This window comes from Vipera ursinii (assembly GCF_947247035.1).
Source record: "Vipera ursinii genome assembly, chromosome: 1".
NCBI lineage: Eukaryota > Metazoa > Chordata > Lepidosauria > Squamata > Viperidae > Vipera > Vipera ursinii.
In genome coordinates, this window is record NC_139512.1 from 114,841,967 (window position 1) to 114,859,817 (window position 17,851).

Sequence of the window (17,851 nt, forward strand, 5' to 3'; positions counted from 1 at the left end):
TGAAAGTATATATACCGGAGAGGCCACCGTTTTGTTTGTTTCACCCATCATAACTATCTCCCAACAAGTGCCCCTACTGAGAACATGAACTGACTATACGAAGGCCAGACTGTTCTGATATTATTTTGTTTCTTTGTTGTATTCCCCATTTCCTCTGATTTCACTGATTTATTCCCTTATATAAAATTATTCAATTGTACACTTGTTCCTTCTGATGCAGGCCATATCCATTATGATTTAAGCTACAGTAGCTATTTCTGGACTTTTGACACAAAAGTTTTAAAACCTCAACCCTTGAATTTTACATAGAGCTTCCTGGGTGAAGAAATTGTAATAGAAAAGAACTTCCCAACAGTCAACATTTAGGTCAAGTCAGGATTTTTAATTGACTACCCTATCATGCTAACTTTTATCTGGGACTTCTAGAAGATTATATACCACTGAAGTTTAATATTATCTCCTTTTCCATATCATAGTGACAGTAAAAAATTACACCTGAACCAGAACACTTCTGATATGGTAGGTGATGTTTTCTAATTCTATTTGAGGTTCTCCTCATTGTTTCATAGATTCAGCCTGCTCAGAAGCCCATGGATCTTTAAATTACTAAAGATCCCTATCCCCAGTTGAAGCAAGAGAATTCCAAAACTTCTAAGGTTGAGAAGACAGAGTTTGGAGGGAATCAGAGGCAATGTGCTTTATGTATCAGCTGCTAGGAAGCGACAATGAAAAAGGTTGGCATTTTCATGGCCATATATCTAAGCTTCTGGAATGCATTTGTTTGGCCACTCTATGAACAACAAGTACTACACCAGTTTAACCAATAGCAACTGATTTAACAGGTGGCTTCTTATGGAACTCAATTTTCTTGCCATTAATTTGCATTTCTCTTCGTCAGTTATGACTGTATGTGCATAACCCTACAAAAAAGCAGTCTTGGCATAATGCCATATGTACATTAATTGGTAAATTGCATGCCTTAGCCATAAAAGTGTCATATTCATGAATTAAGCTACTAAACTGTTAACTGTACTTTTGGATTGTGCTTGATTAAGTTACATTTGTACTGGTCTTGGACAGTAATAAAATTTTATCATGTCTGTCTGTCTGTCTGTCTGTCTGTCTGTCTGTCTGTCTATCTATCTATCTATCTATCTATCTATCTATCTATCTATCTATCTATCTATCTATCTATCCTGCTTTCTAATCTGGTACATTAAGCACTAGACCAAACTGGCTCTTTTATTATCTTTTATTAAAATATTAAATAAATCCACTGGTGATTTATAGCACAAATTCTTGCTTCTTGGGAAGCATTATAATTATTAAGCATAATAGAAGAACTTTTAAAACTTGCCACGATTTAATTTGGGGTTTAAATGCTGTAATTGAAAAATAAACAAGAAAGCTGGAGTACAAAATAAAGTAATATGAAATGCATTGCTTCTCCTGAAGCCTCTCTTGCCCACAATTCTCATGTTTTCTTCTTGCTTTATTGAGATTGGGTAACCATGTTATTGTAAGTCGGTGGTGGAGGAGGATTTGGTTCATGTGTGACTGCTCCACCTCTGATGACTTGGTAAGGCCAATAAAGCATGGTTGGCTGTAACAGAAAAGAATAGTCATTACAAAAAATACTCAGGGACGCATCTGTTACTCTGGGTAGGAGGAATAGATTCTCTAGTTGTGTATTTTTAACTGTGATACTGGCAGTCTCACCAACAGGCTGAAATCCTTGATATCTCAAAGTCCTGACAGAGAATTATTTTAAACTATTAATTAAGATGCAAATGATTTAGGGCCTGAGCATTCAAGTGACTTTTCCTGATTGAATCTCCCAACCTTATCCACACATTCAGAGAATGCCTGCTCAGGATCTCCCACCTACCTACTAAGGGGTATGACAGGAAGACCCACACCCGCCCCAGTGAGTGTTCTCTAGTATGGAATGGATGACCTTCTGAAATAAGGATGGTGCCAACTGGGATGGGCCTCAAGATTAGAAAGTGGTAAGTGGTAAGAGACATGAACTAGCTTCTCCTGAGGACCTTTGGAGATTGATTTTATTTTATGCATTAGTGTGCATTAGTTTTTATTGCAGTTATATATTGTTCATATTTTATGTTTCTGTATTTTTATGGTTACTGTGTTGTTGTAAACCTCTTAGGGTCCAGCTTAATTGAGGAGCATATAAATAAATAAATAATATTCTCGTGATTTATTCAAAAAGGACATCAGATTATTAACTTATTTTAGCAAATTAAAAGCACAAAGAAGATGCATTTCCCTCCAGGTGAGGTTATTTTTTGGTTTTTGAAATGGCTTCAACTGACAGCTGCTGTGAACTGTTACAGGTAATGATAAAGGAGAATATATGTAGCTCAGGTTGGTCTCTGAGCTTCCTTGTTTTGGGCAGATGTTTTACTACCCAAATAATAAACCTGCACTGAAGATGTTATCTAATTTGAGTAATGAAACATTTGCCAAAAAGCAACCAAGCTAGAGAGCAACAAGGCCTCCAAGACATGTATCTCTGCATGCTGATTTAGCTGCTTACACTGTTTTTAGAGTGCTTCTGTTTATTCAGGTCTAACCATATTCGCCCCTTTCCGTCTTTGTTCTTTCCCATTTTCTCCCTCTCAAATTAATCTGAAGCATTTCTGAAAGGCTGAGAGTATGGTTGATATTGGTACAAAAGGAAGCCAATTGTCGCTTCTGCCAAACAAGGGACAGACGTGGCTTTCTGCCCCACCACAGAACATGCCAATGCAGAATGTGGGCACTTGGTTGGTAATGCAATTATTTTCAACTGGTTTTTTCAAAGACCTTTGTAGCTCTGTTAGAATCCCTTTATTACCACATATACATTTGGAGATCTTAGGTAGCTTATGGTAATCATGTATTCAACTGTTGGTCTGAGAATTAAAAATGTTATTTTTTAAAAAAAATGAAAAAGACCTTTTTTCCCCAAAAAAATGGTAGCATTATGAGAAAATGTGATCAAGTGACAGATGCTTTCAATTAATGTAGTCACACTACTGAGGTAAATAAAGTAAAAGTAAACTGAGCCCTCTTAAATGAGGACATGAACTTCTACATCATGAAGTAAAAAGAGAAAACACAAACTGTTTTATTCATGACATTCCCTCTCTAGCAAAACTGAAGCTAGAGGAAAAAATTGCATTATCTAATTATTCATATGCAGGAGCAAAAAACCACAAGGTCTTGGATCAAAATTCAAGCCTCTCCTAGTTATACAGCTTACTGGATGTAAGTAAGCAGCCAATCTCACCTATTCTTCAGGGTAATAGCAAAGGTCAGGTTAGGTGGAGTGTATATGTAAAGAAGAAAAATGGACAATCATCTTTACATTCTTTAACAGTGACAAATGCTAAAGCTATTATCGAACTATCAACATATTTACCTGGTCATCACTACAGCAGGTTGCCTGGCACCCAAAGTGTGCAAGTGAAACAGTGATGCAAAATTCCAGGACGCTGAACAACAACAGAAGACTGGAGAGGCCATAACCAATATTATGTTCGATAAACTGTAGACATGTGGAAAGATAGTTGTTATCTGCTGAGAAATTAATATAGTGGTATGTATTTTATTTTGTTTTATGTGCTGCACCTTTAAAAGGGACCCCCAGCTGCTTCCTGGGGAAATACTGGGAGGAAGAATTGTACTGGGGAAAAACAGAGGCTGAGTACAGGTAACCCTCGACTAACAACCACAATCGGGATCAGAATTTCCATTGTTAAGCAAGGCAGTTGTTAAGTGAGTCATGCGTAATTTTACCTTTCTTGCCACCGTTGTTAAGGAAATCGCTGCAGTTAAGGGAATCCTACGGTTGCTAAGTGACTCCAGCTTCCCCACCCCCATCGTCTTTGCTGATCAGAAGGCTGGCTGGGAAAGTCTGCAGAGGGGATGCTGCAACTGTCCTAAATACACTGCTAGTAGCCAAGCACCCCAAGCTTTAATCATGTGACTGTGGGGACAGTCGTACATGCGAGGAGTGGTCATAGCTTTGAGTGCCACTGAAGCTTTGAATGGTCGCTAAATGAATAGTCATAAATTGAAGACTGCCTGTACAACCTATGTGATAGGAGAAAACCGCACCAGGGAACTTTAGCACCTCTTATGTTTTGTAGCATTCTGAAGGGAAATTCCAGGTAACACTGAGAATCAAAGGGGGAATCAATCACATTTCAGAGCCACACATCATGTTAAATCATTGCACAGTAGCACCTATTTCACCTGAGCCTTGTTTCTCCTTTATGCACCACAAAAAGCTGCTCAGCTTTTAGAAGGCGGTAGCAGTGTTAGCAGAAGGCCAGACTGGAGCCTTTGTAGGAATGTGGAATTTGGAGGCCCTGAGTATCCCATAGTAATGAAAAGGTTCCCTCCCAGTTGTAAAGGCCATAGTATGATGTACATTACTTTATCATTCTTATCCTTATGTTCTAAGGGTACATAAATCATAATGTTTCTTAATTCTAGGCTCTTTGGCATTCTGCCGGCCAGGTGACCAGCGATAACTCTAGCTTTGCATGTCAGTGAAGGATGCTTTGTTTTATCTTCAGTCCCTCGGCTTCTTCAGTCCCTCGGCTTCCTTATTTAAAGGGGCGTGTTCCCCAAAATAAGGTATTCATGTTATGATGACTCAAATACAGTAGAACAGGCATGTCCAAAGTCCGGCCCGCGGGCCATTTGCGGCCCGCGGGGTGGTTTAATACGGCCCGCAACAGCCCTCCCTGCTGTATGTAAATGCGGCCCTCCCACGGCCCTCCCTTCTGATTGAGGGCCGCCCCTTCGGGAGCTGCTCCCGCCTCCCCCGCCGAGGGGCCGCCCCAGGAAGCGCACGCCAGCCCAGCTGCCGCCCCCACCCCGCCAGCCAGGCTCCGGGGCTCCACGCAGCTTCCTCCGCCTCCTCCTCCTCCTCCACCAGGCCTGCTCGGGGCCCGGGGCGGCTCCAGTGCGCAGGGGAAGCACGCGGAGAGCGGATCGCGCCCTCATCCTGGCCGGAGCGCAGCCCAGAGGAGGAGCCGCTGGGCCGGGCATGCCCTGAGCGGCCGGGGGTCTCCGGTTGGGCCATGCGGCACTGTGGGCGAGGCGGGGGTGGCCGGCGGGGGTCTTGGCTTGCCCGCCCATCCCGCTGAGCACCTTCTCTGCACGCCGCGGCTGCCCATGGCGGCAGCTCCGGCTCCGGCGGCGCTGGGGCACGCGGGCTCCGGCGGTGCCGGGCTGGCCACTCTGGTACCACAAGGACCTGAGCCGGGTGGCGGCCGAGGAGCTGCTGGCGTGGGCCGGGCGGGCCGGCAGCTTCCTGGTGCGCGACAGCGAGAGTGTGGCCGGCGCCTTCGCCCTCTGCATGCTGTGAGTCCGGGGACCTGCGGGCGCCGCCTTAGGGATGGGCCGCGGGAGGGAGGGAGGGGAGGGGGCCAGGGCGCGCCTGCAGAAGACCCTCCCCCGAGGCTGGGCATTCCGTGGTGGCGGCCCCGGAGCCTGGAGCGGGGTCTGTCCAAGCCTCCGATTTCTTTCTTCTTTCTTTCTTTCTTTCTTTCTTTCTTTCTTTCTTTCTTTCTTTCTTTCTTTCTTTCTTTCTTTCTCTTTCTCTCTCTCTCTCTCTTTTCTCTTTCTTCTTCCTCTCTCCTGCATCCATTCTCTCTTCTTCCTTCCTTCCTTCCTTCCTTCTCTTTCTCCTTCCCTCCCTCCCCCCATTCGTCCTTTCTCCTCCCTGTCTCCTTCCCTCCCTTTCTCCCCCCCTCCCCCTCTCAGCCCTGCCTGGCGCTGGAGTCCCGGGGGTGACCTTCCGCCATGGAATCTGAGACGACTTTTTCAGCTGCAGAAATGTCAGCCTCCCGGGACGGGCTGGGCGACCCCCCGGGGGGGGAGAGGTGACTCTCCTCCCCCTTCTAGTGGCTTTCCCGACTCCGGCCACGCCGATCTGCCGCTCCTCCGGTGGGTTGAAGGGCCGGCTGCCTGGCCGAACCGCCGTGCTCCTTCCCCCCGCCCCAGGCTTGGCGCGGCGTCTGTGCCGGTGCAGCGAGGCTGACGGTGCGCGCCTGGCCTGGCTGAGTGGGAGAAGGGCCTGGCGGGCGGAGTCTCTGAGCTGGCGCCAGGCAGAGCAGAGCGGGCACCCCGGCCGAGCTTTGCTCGGCAGCAGCGCAGCCCGGCCAGCCACTCCCTCGGCGGTCTTCCCTCACTGGACCGCGGCCGCCACGCCCTGAGCGCGTGCTTGCTCGCCGCCTCCACGTTGTGAGCCCGGGCGCCGTTACCAGGTGGCGGCCGCTTCCCGCAACTTTTCCTGTCTGACCGAACCACCACGCTCCTCCCCCCGCCGCGGGCTTGGCGCGGTGTCTGTGCCGGTGCAGCGAGGGCGCGCCTTCTTTGTCGCCGGAGCTGCCCTGGCTTCGAAGCCCTCTGGCTCCCCTGGGCGAAGGCGACATCCAGGGAAGGGCGGGTGTGTGTGTGTGTGCACGTGGGCGCATTCTGTGTTTCACAGCCATTTTATGGGCTGGGATGTGGGGAGCTGGACAGGGGTAGGTAGGGCCCTGGCCTAGCAGAATTTGTGAAGTGGTGGAAGTGTGTGAGCTGTTACCAGAGAGTCTGACCTTGTCAAAGTAAGTTTGACAAGGTCAGACTCTCTGGTAACAGCTCACACAGTAAGTTTTTTTTTAAATTTATTTAAAATACATTGTGAAAACTCAGCTGTCAGTTGATCTTATGTTATAAAATGAAAAGTATGCCATTTGCAATTAACTTGGCATAAAATAATTCATTTGCATTTAATTGTAATTGTTCAAAGAATGTTCGGAAAAATGTTCGGCCCTCCAGCATGTTCACTTCATCCAATCTGGCCCTCTATGAAAAAAGTTTGGACACCCCTGCAGTAGAACATTTTGGTTTAGGTTTAGGTTTTTGGATGTATATTCTCCTGAATTACACCAAGAGTCACAAGGGAAGAACCCAAAGCACTGAAAGCAAACTAATTCATTCTGCAGCTGGACATTTTCCTTATTTGGAAAATATACTGTGTCTGTTCCTATCACCCAGAACCATTTATTCAGATTCTAATTTGCAGCGCTTGCTTTGGAAGAGTCCTATTTCAATGTGTGGCATCTCCTAACTCTAGTAAACTGAATCAAAGTGCTACGTGCATAATTCATCCTTGAGTCAACACAAGATAATGAAGGCATCAAATACTGAGTCCCTCTTGCCAGTCTCTTTCCTGCCCTTTGTTGCTCTGTTCTGATTTACTTTTGAATGGTGCTGCTCTGGCTTCTAAAAATCCCACCTGTTACAGACATGGAGACTGGTTTTCTCCTCTGACTTTGCTGGCATCCATTTTGAACATGCATCAGTCAGTAAGGAAAACATCCATCACTCAGGGTACTACAACAGAAACGGGGGTGTCTGTTGTGCCTTCCTTCCACCCTCAATTTTGGCATTTCTCAAGTTAAATTTTAGGTAAAATAAAGGTACATATGAAAAGACATTGGGTACTAATAGCCCAAGCCCTACTAATTTTCCGAGAGGAGGAAGGCAGCTCTTGCCACAATTAAATATATCCTGCAAGGCAGAAGATCTGAAACAGACTAGCTGAAGCCATCTTTTCTGGCAGGGAGGGGCAGAGACATTAAACCATACTGTAAATAGATTTACTTTGCTTATTTATCAGTGGCCATCTCACTGTGGAAGTAAATAGATATAATTTGCTTGCTTCCTATATCCCAACAGGAAATATACTGTAGAGGGACTGTTTTCCTGGTGCCTGGAGAGAAGCAATGGAGGAATGTGTCTACGGAGATTCTCAGTCATCCAGGTCATGGTTGTGCGAAAGGTGCTTTTTCAACAGGCAACTGGACTTTTTTGTTTTTCTGTGAAGAGGTTTCACTTCTCATTCAAGAAGCTTCTTCAGCTCTGACCACATGGTGGGAGATGGAAGGATTAATATTCCTTGCAGACAGTTGGCTGTTTGTATTCTTTTAGCGAGTCATTGAGGCCACCATCTAGTTAGAGATGAAGAAGCTTCTTGGATGAGAAGCAAAACGTCTTCAAAGGAAAATGAGAAGGTCCAGTTGCTTCTTGAAAAAGCACATTTGGGATGATGGAGGAGAGAGGGGATGGATAGTGTAGTGTATGCTCTTAAAGCATACACGGAATGTCAGCACAGCAGGGGGCTGGACAGCTCCAGGCTATAACCGCTTTTGGCGGGAAAGCCTGAATAGAGCGAGTCGTTAACAGCCCCAGGGCATGGTCAGCTCTGGCAGGAAGCCAGGGTTTAAATCCATTGGCCACCTGCACTGGCGGGAAGCCCAGGTTTGAATCTATTGGCTGCGATTCACCTGGGCAGGTATAAAGAGACGCTAGGTAACCCTTTGCTTCAGCTTCATTCCTGATCAAATAAAGAAGTACTACCCAGCTCAAGTGTCCGTCTCTCTGTGCGACCACGCGACATTGCAGATAGGAAATCTCAAGAAACAAAATGCTGATGAAGAGGGAGAAAGAGAAATGGTTAACACAGAGGCTGGCTAGTCCAAAGAGGAATAGCAAAAGGCTTCCCCACTGTCCTAACATATCCAGTCTTGGTCACCTGACTTTATCTCCAAGATAATGGGTGAAGAGAAATAGATTTATACACCTTGCTGTTGTTGGATGGGGCCAGAATGAAAGGAGAGGAAAAAAATTAGTTTTATACCAGTACAGCTAATGATGACTTAAGGCTTGGAATCTTACTCATGGGCTGAGGATAAGCTAAAGGTAACCTCATGGGAAAATTGGAGAAATTGGCATCAACAGAGTATGGTCAAGGGCAACGACGTGATTTAGATTCAGCCAGTCTAAGGTTTATTGCTTCCCCTCATCAATAAGGATACAGCTAGATCTATTTTCTTTACCCAACTTCTTTCCAATCATCTGTCAGGTTGGAAAGAGGAAAAATTCTGGATGTGATACTATTATGTTTTAACACTAATAAGAAAACAAAGGATACCACTTTACAAAATAGTAAAATATCAAGCCTGTGATCCCAGGTATTGGTATGGTTCTAAACCCTCCCTGCCAGAAAAGGTGGCTTCAACTAGTCTGAACTCTCCACACTCCAAAACTTACTTAAATTTCAGTTTTCTAAAACTTGTGTGGCAAATGCAAAGAAGGGATGTGAGGATGGTGGGAAAACCGGGTATAGATTTCAACATGTACGGCTGTATTCTGTTCTATATAGAATTTTCAAACTATTCTTTCTTTTGGAGCACCTAAGCCATACTGTAAAACAACCAACACTCTGCAGAGACATAGCCAAAAGGTATGTCTAAAATACATTTTCATTTTTTAAAAAAAAAATCTATCCCCCTCCTCACCAAAAGGAAAAAAACTGGAAGAGAAAGAAGAAATCTACAAAGTCCTACACACTTTGCACTTTGATTACCTAAGGAAAAAATTCAAATGAAATAGCCCTTATGTCTTTGGGACTGATATTTAAGAAAAAAATTCATACAAAAGTCAAAGGGTCTGGGATATCTCCCCTGCATATATAATCTCCTTCTGGTCTGCACATGAAGACAAAATTTAAGACAAATTGGTTTACTTACGGTTAAATCTCCAGTGTTATATTGATTTTTATATCTAAGATTGTTCAAGATCATCTCAAAGGGATACAGGATGATACCAATTAATGCCATTATAGCACTTGTGATGTTCATTCCTACACTAGATTGTACCTGAAACAGCAATGCACCAGGAGGAGAGAAATTATAATTACAATGTCAGCATAGGTCTTATTAAATGCAAAACATATAAGCAATTAGTCACAACATACTCTAAGCATTAAATCTTAATGTTAAATGCTCTTTTAGCTATACAAAATTACAGAGAGGCAACCAATTAGGTGGGAATGGAGAAACCCAGGAGCCAGTGATGATAATTCTGAACATTTAAAAATTGCTCTTTTCAGTTCTCCCCTTATAGGAATGTAGTAGTTTCCCATCAAGATGGTTGTTTTTCTTCTTTTGAATACACACACTGTTCCTTTAAAAGACAAAGACATCTCCATGTTGCTATGAACAAACTTTAAATCAAAGAGGAACAGAGGAGAAGAATGCAAGGTCTTTGTAGAAGGGTTACCATCAGTTCTCTTTCCCTTTTGATTGCCAGGATGATTACCACTCTAGTTCCATATTTTTACTCCAAATACACTAGATTTCTTCCTGATGTTCCATGTAGGAATAGGAATAATGTTGGAGGTCTGATTCAAGACTTGAGTATGCAAGAACTTTGCTTTGTTCAGGACTAGCACTATTACTAGTAGCAACTAAGGAAGCTCTGGTAGAACAAGCACCCACGTCATGGTCATTGACCCTCTCAGCCTTCTCTCATTTTCATCGTGGTCCTGACAGAACCTGCAGTGTTGCAGGTTGCAGATCAGGAAGGGAACTTGGGAAGAAGCCCATCGCAAAATGGGGACCAGGAGAGGCTACAGTTCTGGATGGTTGAACAGTGTCTACTGTTGACACAGAGCTTTCAGTGCAATCAAAACTTAGAAGCAAAAGTTGATCAAAGAAGGAAGTGGGTGGGGATTTTGAGTTTGTTTTTCCCCCTCAAATGTTGATTTAAGACTGAGCAGTATCTGAAGACAGTAGACAATATAAAAGGACCTGAGTGCTTATAAAGAAACAGCATCAAAGAAATTCAAATGCTATATAGCTTTCTCACCAAACCACGATTTGGACGGTTCGCAGCTGCTACACAAAGTGATCCAGAAACAATGAACTATGGGAAAAGGAACAGAAAAAGAAATGATTGTGCTCCACTGAAAATAGAAGGGAAAACTTATCAGAAAACTCATAAGAAGCCAGGGAGTTTCCAGTGCAAACAGGACTTTTATAGGTATCCATTAGGCATAAATACCATGATGCATGACTCATCAAAAATTTGCACATACTTACAAATATCCCTCCCCAAATGGGGTAACCTACATGTCCAGACATGGTTAAGTAGTAAGAACTAATGAGACAAAGTAAGACAGCCCCAAAGCCAATGTGGATCAACCCAATCATGATCTGGATGGCCTATGGAAAGAAAACATACAGAATTAAGATGAATTAGTTCTCTGAATCTGAGAAAGGCAAACATTTTAATTTATTAGCAGCCCAGGAAAGACATCACTTTCTATCCATCTCTGAAAGGTCCTTGAAAGGGGTTGGGGCTTCTAAGCTTCCAGGGCAGGTGTTGACCCAAGGCCTGGTTTCCTATGGTGAAAAATTCAAATGGGGAGAAGGGACAGTTTGAGATACCATTGTCATTATGTACCAGACTTTTCCTCCAGATTATAATAGACCTACAGTCGGGCTGCTCTTGTCAGGAAGAAGGACTGTAAGAATATCAAGATGGGCCTTTCAGAGACCCCTCTGCAGGAAGAAGTTAACCATAGAGACCCCTCTGTAGGAGGAAGTTAACCATAGTCATAAGCACAAAGCGACTTCAATCGGTTTGGGCTGCAGCCAATCTATGACCAAGGTCTTCTGGAGAAATGCCCAACAGTTGCACTTCTCAGAGAGAAGGGAGAAAAAGATCTGGCTGAGCTCCACTTTCTCAGTTAAGGAGCAAAGAAAAGAAATGCATATGTAAGTCAGGGTGTTTTGCAGAAGCACAAATGAAACTACTGGGAAGAACAGAGGTTTCTGGAGTATATTCCAGAACCAGACAACAGCCAAGCCAAGTTCTAGAACTTCAACATGGGGTTCACTGGTCTCCACATAGCTCTAAAACCTTAACGGTCTTCAAACAGGCACACGGCAAAGCATGCGTACCCCAAGCACTTTGGTCTCAGCACTGAGGAATCTCTTCATAGGACCCTCCTGGGGGGCTTGTTGAGGAGCACTGGTGGAAATTCCAAGTTGCTGAGCTCCACACTGAGGATATGGAGTTGCTCCAGATGCCTGAAGAGCAACACCGGGCAATCCAGGGGCCGTTTCGATTACATTCGCTCCATTAGAGGGGGTGAAAAGTACAGTTCCACTGGCCATGCTTGCTGGAAGTGATGCCACAGCTCAGTTACCTGTAAAAAAAAACAAGTGAGGAAAGAAGCAAAATGTTTTCAAGGAAAAAAACCAAGAAAGTCCAGGTGCCTTCTGAAAAGCACCTTTGGGACAACCATGACCTGGATGATTGAAGACATCCATAGACATCAGGGAGAAAAAGTAAATCAGAACATGGAGAACATTCCATTTCTCAATGCAAAAGTTATCTTTCTAATCTTAGCACCACCTCGGATGCACCCAGATAAATGGCATTTCTCATTCAGGCAAGATTTTATTGTGATTATCCTCCTGTCCTGTTACTGGCAGATGGATTTAAAGGCGTCAGACATGTCGATTGCCATCTTCCGGAAAGGTCATACCGATTTGGACAGAACAAGTTACTGTGAAGGACACAAGAGCAGGGATCTGAATTCCAGCTTTGCTTCACTGATGAGGTGAAGTTTCTTTTCAGGACACAACTGGAGCATCAATCTGGGTTTCCTAACAAAAATCCGGACCACCACAGAATGCAGTGAAGCGATAGAGGAAAGTCCCAACTGCTATCAATAACCCACCGGATTTTTAAAACCCTGACTCAAAATGGCCCAAATTAATCCCACAATTAGGATTTGAGAGGAAGCTACGTCCTTCTTGAGCTCTATTAATTGGAAGCCAAAGTTAAGCAAAAATCAACTCATCCACCCACCTTTTGAACTGTGAACTTCAAATACTGAATCTCTGTAAATTTACAGGGCACCTGTGTGCGTGTTGGGCACTTCCATCAGGGCAAGACTGGCTCTAAACTTTTTCTTGTCTGCTAAGTCTCCCCTTATTCTCCCATCTAGAAGACCTGTGGTGACTGCGTGGCTGAGAAAGCCGCAGGGGGATGGTTGCAGGGGAGAAGCGACAGGCACAGGATGGTCCACACATTAATTCCATACTATTTTTTTTTTAAAAAAAAGGAATCAGAAATTACTCACGACAGCCGCTCGAGACCAGACACAGATAAGCCTCAGGGGAAATGAAAGTATCTTAATGGGAACAAGTGGAGGGCGGGGCTCCCCCACCTACCGAAAGGAGGGATTTACTCGTACCTTAACGGGGGAGTCCAGGAAAAAAAAAAACTTCTTTGTTGACCTTTTAACTGTTGCAACATATAATTGTTTGGGGCCAGGAACCTTCTGCTCATTCAGAAATGAGAGGAAAATTATCCAAATGTATAACGGCCTCTTATTCCCAGGCTAAAACGAATCAGTGAAATCAAATGCAGCCCTCGACATCTCTTTCGCTTCCTCCCAAAGTTTGCAAGCCTCACTCTTGGAGGGACCCGTTCTCAACCCCTCGGAGTCTTCTACAACCTTTGCAGGAATCGCCAGAACGAAAAACAAGAGGACGCGCAATGCCATCATAGCTTTCGAGTCCGTCTCCTGGCCCACTCCCGGACATGTTTCAGGAGCCCTCGTCCCACGGAGAGGGTTTATTTTTTTATTCTCCTTTCCTTCCACCGGCGCTCTCTGCAGCTTTCCGTTTGCTCTTTTAGGCGTTCGATCGGGCAAAATCGCAACGGCTAGAGCGAGTCGATCCCAGCCTCCGACTGCGCTCCTTGCGAAACTCCCTGGACAAACTTCCAAGCACCTCAGAAGCCGCTGAAACATCTGGACCGTATCGTTTTGCCCATAAGCAGATGTCGAAGAATCCCCTCCGTGTACTGGCAAGTTTGTATTGGGTTAGTCTATTATGTTCCCTTTTGTACTTATCTGGCACTGAACATTTGCTTTTTGGTTGACTACTCCCTAGTATCAATTGAAATTTCTCTTTATAAGAGGATTTGTAAGAGAATTCGCCTTCTTTGGCGAGAGAAAAGTTGCTCTATTTCTATTGGATCGTTTTTTGTGTTTATGTTACACGGGCGCGCCCTCTAGAGTCCTGATCCTCCTAGTGCAGGGGTAGGCAAACTTGGCTCTTTTATGACTCGTGGACTTCAACTCCCAGAATTCCTGAGCCAGCCATGCTGGCTCAGGAATTCTGGGAGTTGAAGTCCACGCCGTCATAAAAGAGCCAAGGTTGCCTACCCCTGTCCTAGTGCTATTTTCTATTGGCCTGTTTTATGAACGTCTATGAGGGGGAGCGTAGGGCAGGTCGCTTCAATGCTATGCAGTGTTTTTGGAAGGGGAGACAGCTTCTGCCGCCCCGCCTCCCATGATCCTTGTTATTCCCAGATTTCATCTTTTTTAAAAAGCTGCTTGCCGTTCTCTCTTTCAGATGCCAAGATGATTTCCCTATATTATGATACTGGCTTTTCAGCCTTTAGTTCAGGAGTCTTTCAACTTGGCCCTTTTATGACTTGTTGGACTTCAACCGCCAGAATTCCTCAGCCAGGCATGCTGGCTCTGGAATTCTGGGAGTTGAAGTCCACAAGTCATAAAAGGGCCAAGTTTGAAGACCCCTGCTTTATTTTATTTATTTTATTTATTTTAATTCCATTTATATCCCACCCTTCTCCGAAGACTCAGGGCGGCTTACAAGCTTAGCAGTAGCCTTCATTCTATGTATATGCCTGCTTATTAGGACTTTCACACACACCCCAAGTGGCATTATTACAAAGTCAGCTTAATTGCCCCCAACAATCTGGGTCCTCATTTTACCTACCTCGGAAGGATGGAAGGCTTTAGTTCAACTCCTAGCAGTTCGTGTCAAGGGGAAATTAGACAGGTGTTTCAGTCAATGGGATGATAATCAGGTGTGAGCATGGCAGGTCCAATTACCTGACACAATATAATTCTGAATTTAAGAAGAGGCAAGGGGAGACCCAAAATATTTTGGATGAAATAAAAATATGAGTTAAAGAATTCCCTTGGGCACATAAATCTGTCAAGAAATTAAGATTTTATAGCAACAGTTATCCATGTTAACCATAAAAGAATTAGGAATAAAATTGAATTATGCAAACCACAAACATTTTCAATTTGTGAATAAACCAGGGCAATAGTTATCTTATAAGATCCAACGAGAAAGAAAATTTTGAAAAAAAGCAAGAGGGAGATAATCTATTGATTAAAAATGTGACTATATAAAAATTATCAATATTTAATTTATATAAAGGACATGTTATTCTATTGGAGAAGACAGCTGAATATCAGAAGTAAAAATACAGAGTAAAGAAAACAAAAAGATAAAGGCAAAAATGCAGAAAACAAAAGCTTTGTACTTTCTTTCCATCAAATACAAATATAACTGCAAAATTATCTGTGATTAAAAAAATTGTCACTTAGAAAAAATAGATACTAGAAAAAGTATCAAAAAGTCTAGTTACAAATACATTTTTTCTGTTTCATGTAAAAAGCTCTCTAAGGGGCTTCTGGTCAGTCCAGTCTTTTTTCTAATCAAGGAAGTCAATTTAGCCTTGTCTGAAAGTTCCATCATTTGATGGTTGCGGCCCTATCTAGACCGGGATGCCCTGCGTACGGTCACTCATGCGCTCGTGACCTCTCGTTTAGACTACTGCAATGCTCTCTACATGGGACTGCCCTTGAGGACCACTCGGAGGCTCCAACTGGTACAGAATGCAGCCGCGAGAGTTGTGTTGGGAGTCTCCCGATACTCCCATGTTACACCTCTGCATTGGCTCCCAGTTGTCTTCCGGGTGAGATTCAAGGTTCTGGTAATGGTTTTCAAAGCTCTACATGGCATGGGTCTGGAGTACCTTAGGGATCACCTGCTGCCGGCGTCAACTTCCCTCCCCCCTGTGCGCTCCCACAGAGAGGGCCTCCTCAGGGTGCCACCGGTCAGAGAATGATGTCTGGTGGCCCCCAGGGGGAGGTCCTTCTCTGTGGGCACCCCGGATTTATGGAATCATTTGCCGGTTGAGCTCCGGACGGCACCGGATCTTCGCTCCTTCTGGCGCGGGCTAAAGACCCATTTATTAAGGCTGGCATGAAGGAGATGATAAAAGGTTTGATTTGGTGTCTGATCCTCCTTCTCCATAACTTGTCCTCTAAATTCATCTTCTAGGGGAGGAAGGGTACGTAAAAATGGAATTGGGGTGTTCTTTCAATTAGTGGGTAGTCAATTTCATCCAGACACATTTCATTAGCATTACTAATTCAGATTTACTGAACACCTACAGGAAATAACAGTATCGCAAAGTCTATAGTGTTGATTTTAATTATATTCAAACTTCTACAAATCTCTTTGGGATCAGAGTGATTAAGTAACTGCTACTATTGTGCCAGTGACACATTTTATTAATAATTACTGCTTTACTTTTACTGTGTTTTTTCCATAGCATCAGACCTCCTACTCGATTCAATATTTGCCATAAAAATTAAGTGCCATCCAGAATATAAACAAAGGACTAATAAGCTGCTTGCAGCAACCACTGTAGAGATTTTTCCTCAGAAAGACGCTGATGATCTGCAGCACAAATTCTTGCTTCTTGGGAAGCATTGTAAGTATCAGGTAAGAAGCACCACTTTTAAAACTTGCCACCATTTTAAAGGCTATAACTGAAAAATAAACAAGTTGGGGGGCAAAAGTAAAACAACATGAAATTCATTGCTTCTCGTGAGACATCTGGTGCAACACTTCTCACAATTCCTTCCTGGCGTTGGTGGGATTTTTGTTTTGTTTTTTTCCACTGTGGCGCAGTAACCACATTATCATAGGCTGGTGGAGAATGCCGATTGGGTTCATGTGCGACTGTTGCATCTCGGTTGACTTGGTAAGGCACAAAAACCAAGATTGCCTGTAACAGAAAATAATACTTATGTACAAAAATATTGACTGTGTCTTTGTGGGCATTTTACTCCAGGCAGGGGAAATAGCTTCTCCAGTTGTGTATTTTTAACTTTAGCACTGTGCTTGCCTAGAATCAGCCAGGAGCCACAATTATAGATTGAAACCTTTGAAAGCTCAAAGCTCTGATAGAGAATTCCTTAAAGTTAGGAATTAACATCCCAATGACTTTAGCATCTGGCTATTTAAGCACCTTTGTCTGATCAGATCTGCCCACCTGGTCCAGACATAATGAGAACTGCTAAAACTATTATCAATAGATCTAACAATTACCTGGTCACCAGCACAGCAAGTTGCCTGACACCCAAAATGTGCAAATGAAACAGTGATTCAAAATTCCAGCAGGCTGAACAAGAGCAGCACACTGGAGAGGCCAGTGTCAGCAGCATTCTGCGGAGTATGAAACAAGTGCAAAGATATGGTTATTTGCTGAGAAATTAGTCCAGCTGTGTGCTGCACCATTAAAAGGGATTCCCAGCTGCTTCCTTGGAATCACTGGGAGGAACAATTGTATCAAGAAAAATAGGGACCGTGACTTCCGGGTGGCAAGGCTCAGTCGACGGCGGCCGTTTCGACCATCAGCCCCGCTGTTCTCTGTTGAACCGCAAAAACAGTGACAATCAGCTGTTTTGCAGTTCAGAAACCCCCCCTCTCGGGAGAAGAGGGGATGGGGAGCATTCAGGTAGGGGTAGAGCTCCCCTAGAATTGTTATTCTGGGGGGTTGAAGGGTGAGAGCCCCCCCCCCCGTAGCCTGAATTAGCTCTGGACTCAGGGACTCCTCTGTTCCAAGGCTTTGGAACAGAGCAGGACACTGCAACCATCCCTGCAATCAACATTGTATTTTGGATTACTTGGATGCAGGCAGAGCTGTGCAGGAGAATTTTGAAACAGCAAGTATATGATCTTTAACTCCGGTTTATACTAAAAGAAAGGAAGAAAGATGGCGCAGGAGTGAATTGTTAGTGAAAAATAAAAGGACAAAAGGACAAGGAATATATTATAAAATATAAAGATTGAGAAGGAAGAAATTGGTT

General features: G+C 43.9%; 1 protein-coding gene across 1 annotated transcript; it reads right to left on the minus strand.

Annotated features, from left to right (window-relative positions):
- Window positions 1–1,184: 1,184 nt before the first annotated feature.
- Window positions 1,185–12,029, minus strand: LOC310636485 (membrane-spanning 4-domains subfamily A member 4A-like; the record flags this gene model as incomplete). The annotated part of the gene is made up of 6 exons (XM_083356377.1): window positions 1,185–1,603; window positions 3,425–3,550; window positions 9,597–9,725; window positions 10,717–10,773; window positions 10,950–11,072; window positions 11,814–12,029. 6 exons carry the CDS (start codon window positions 12,027–12,029, stop codon window positions 1,493–1,495), a joined length of 762 nt encoding a protein of 253 aa, XP_083212503.1. The 3' UTR covers window positions 1,185–1,492.
- Between the last annotated feature and the right edge of the window lie 5,822 nt (window positions 12,030–17,851).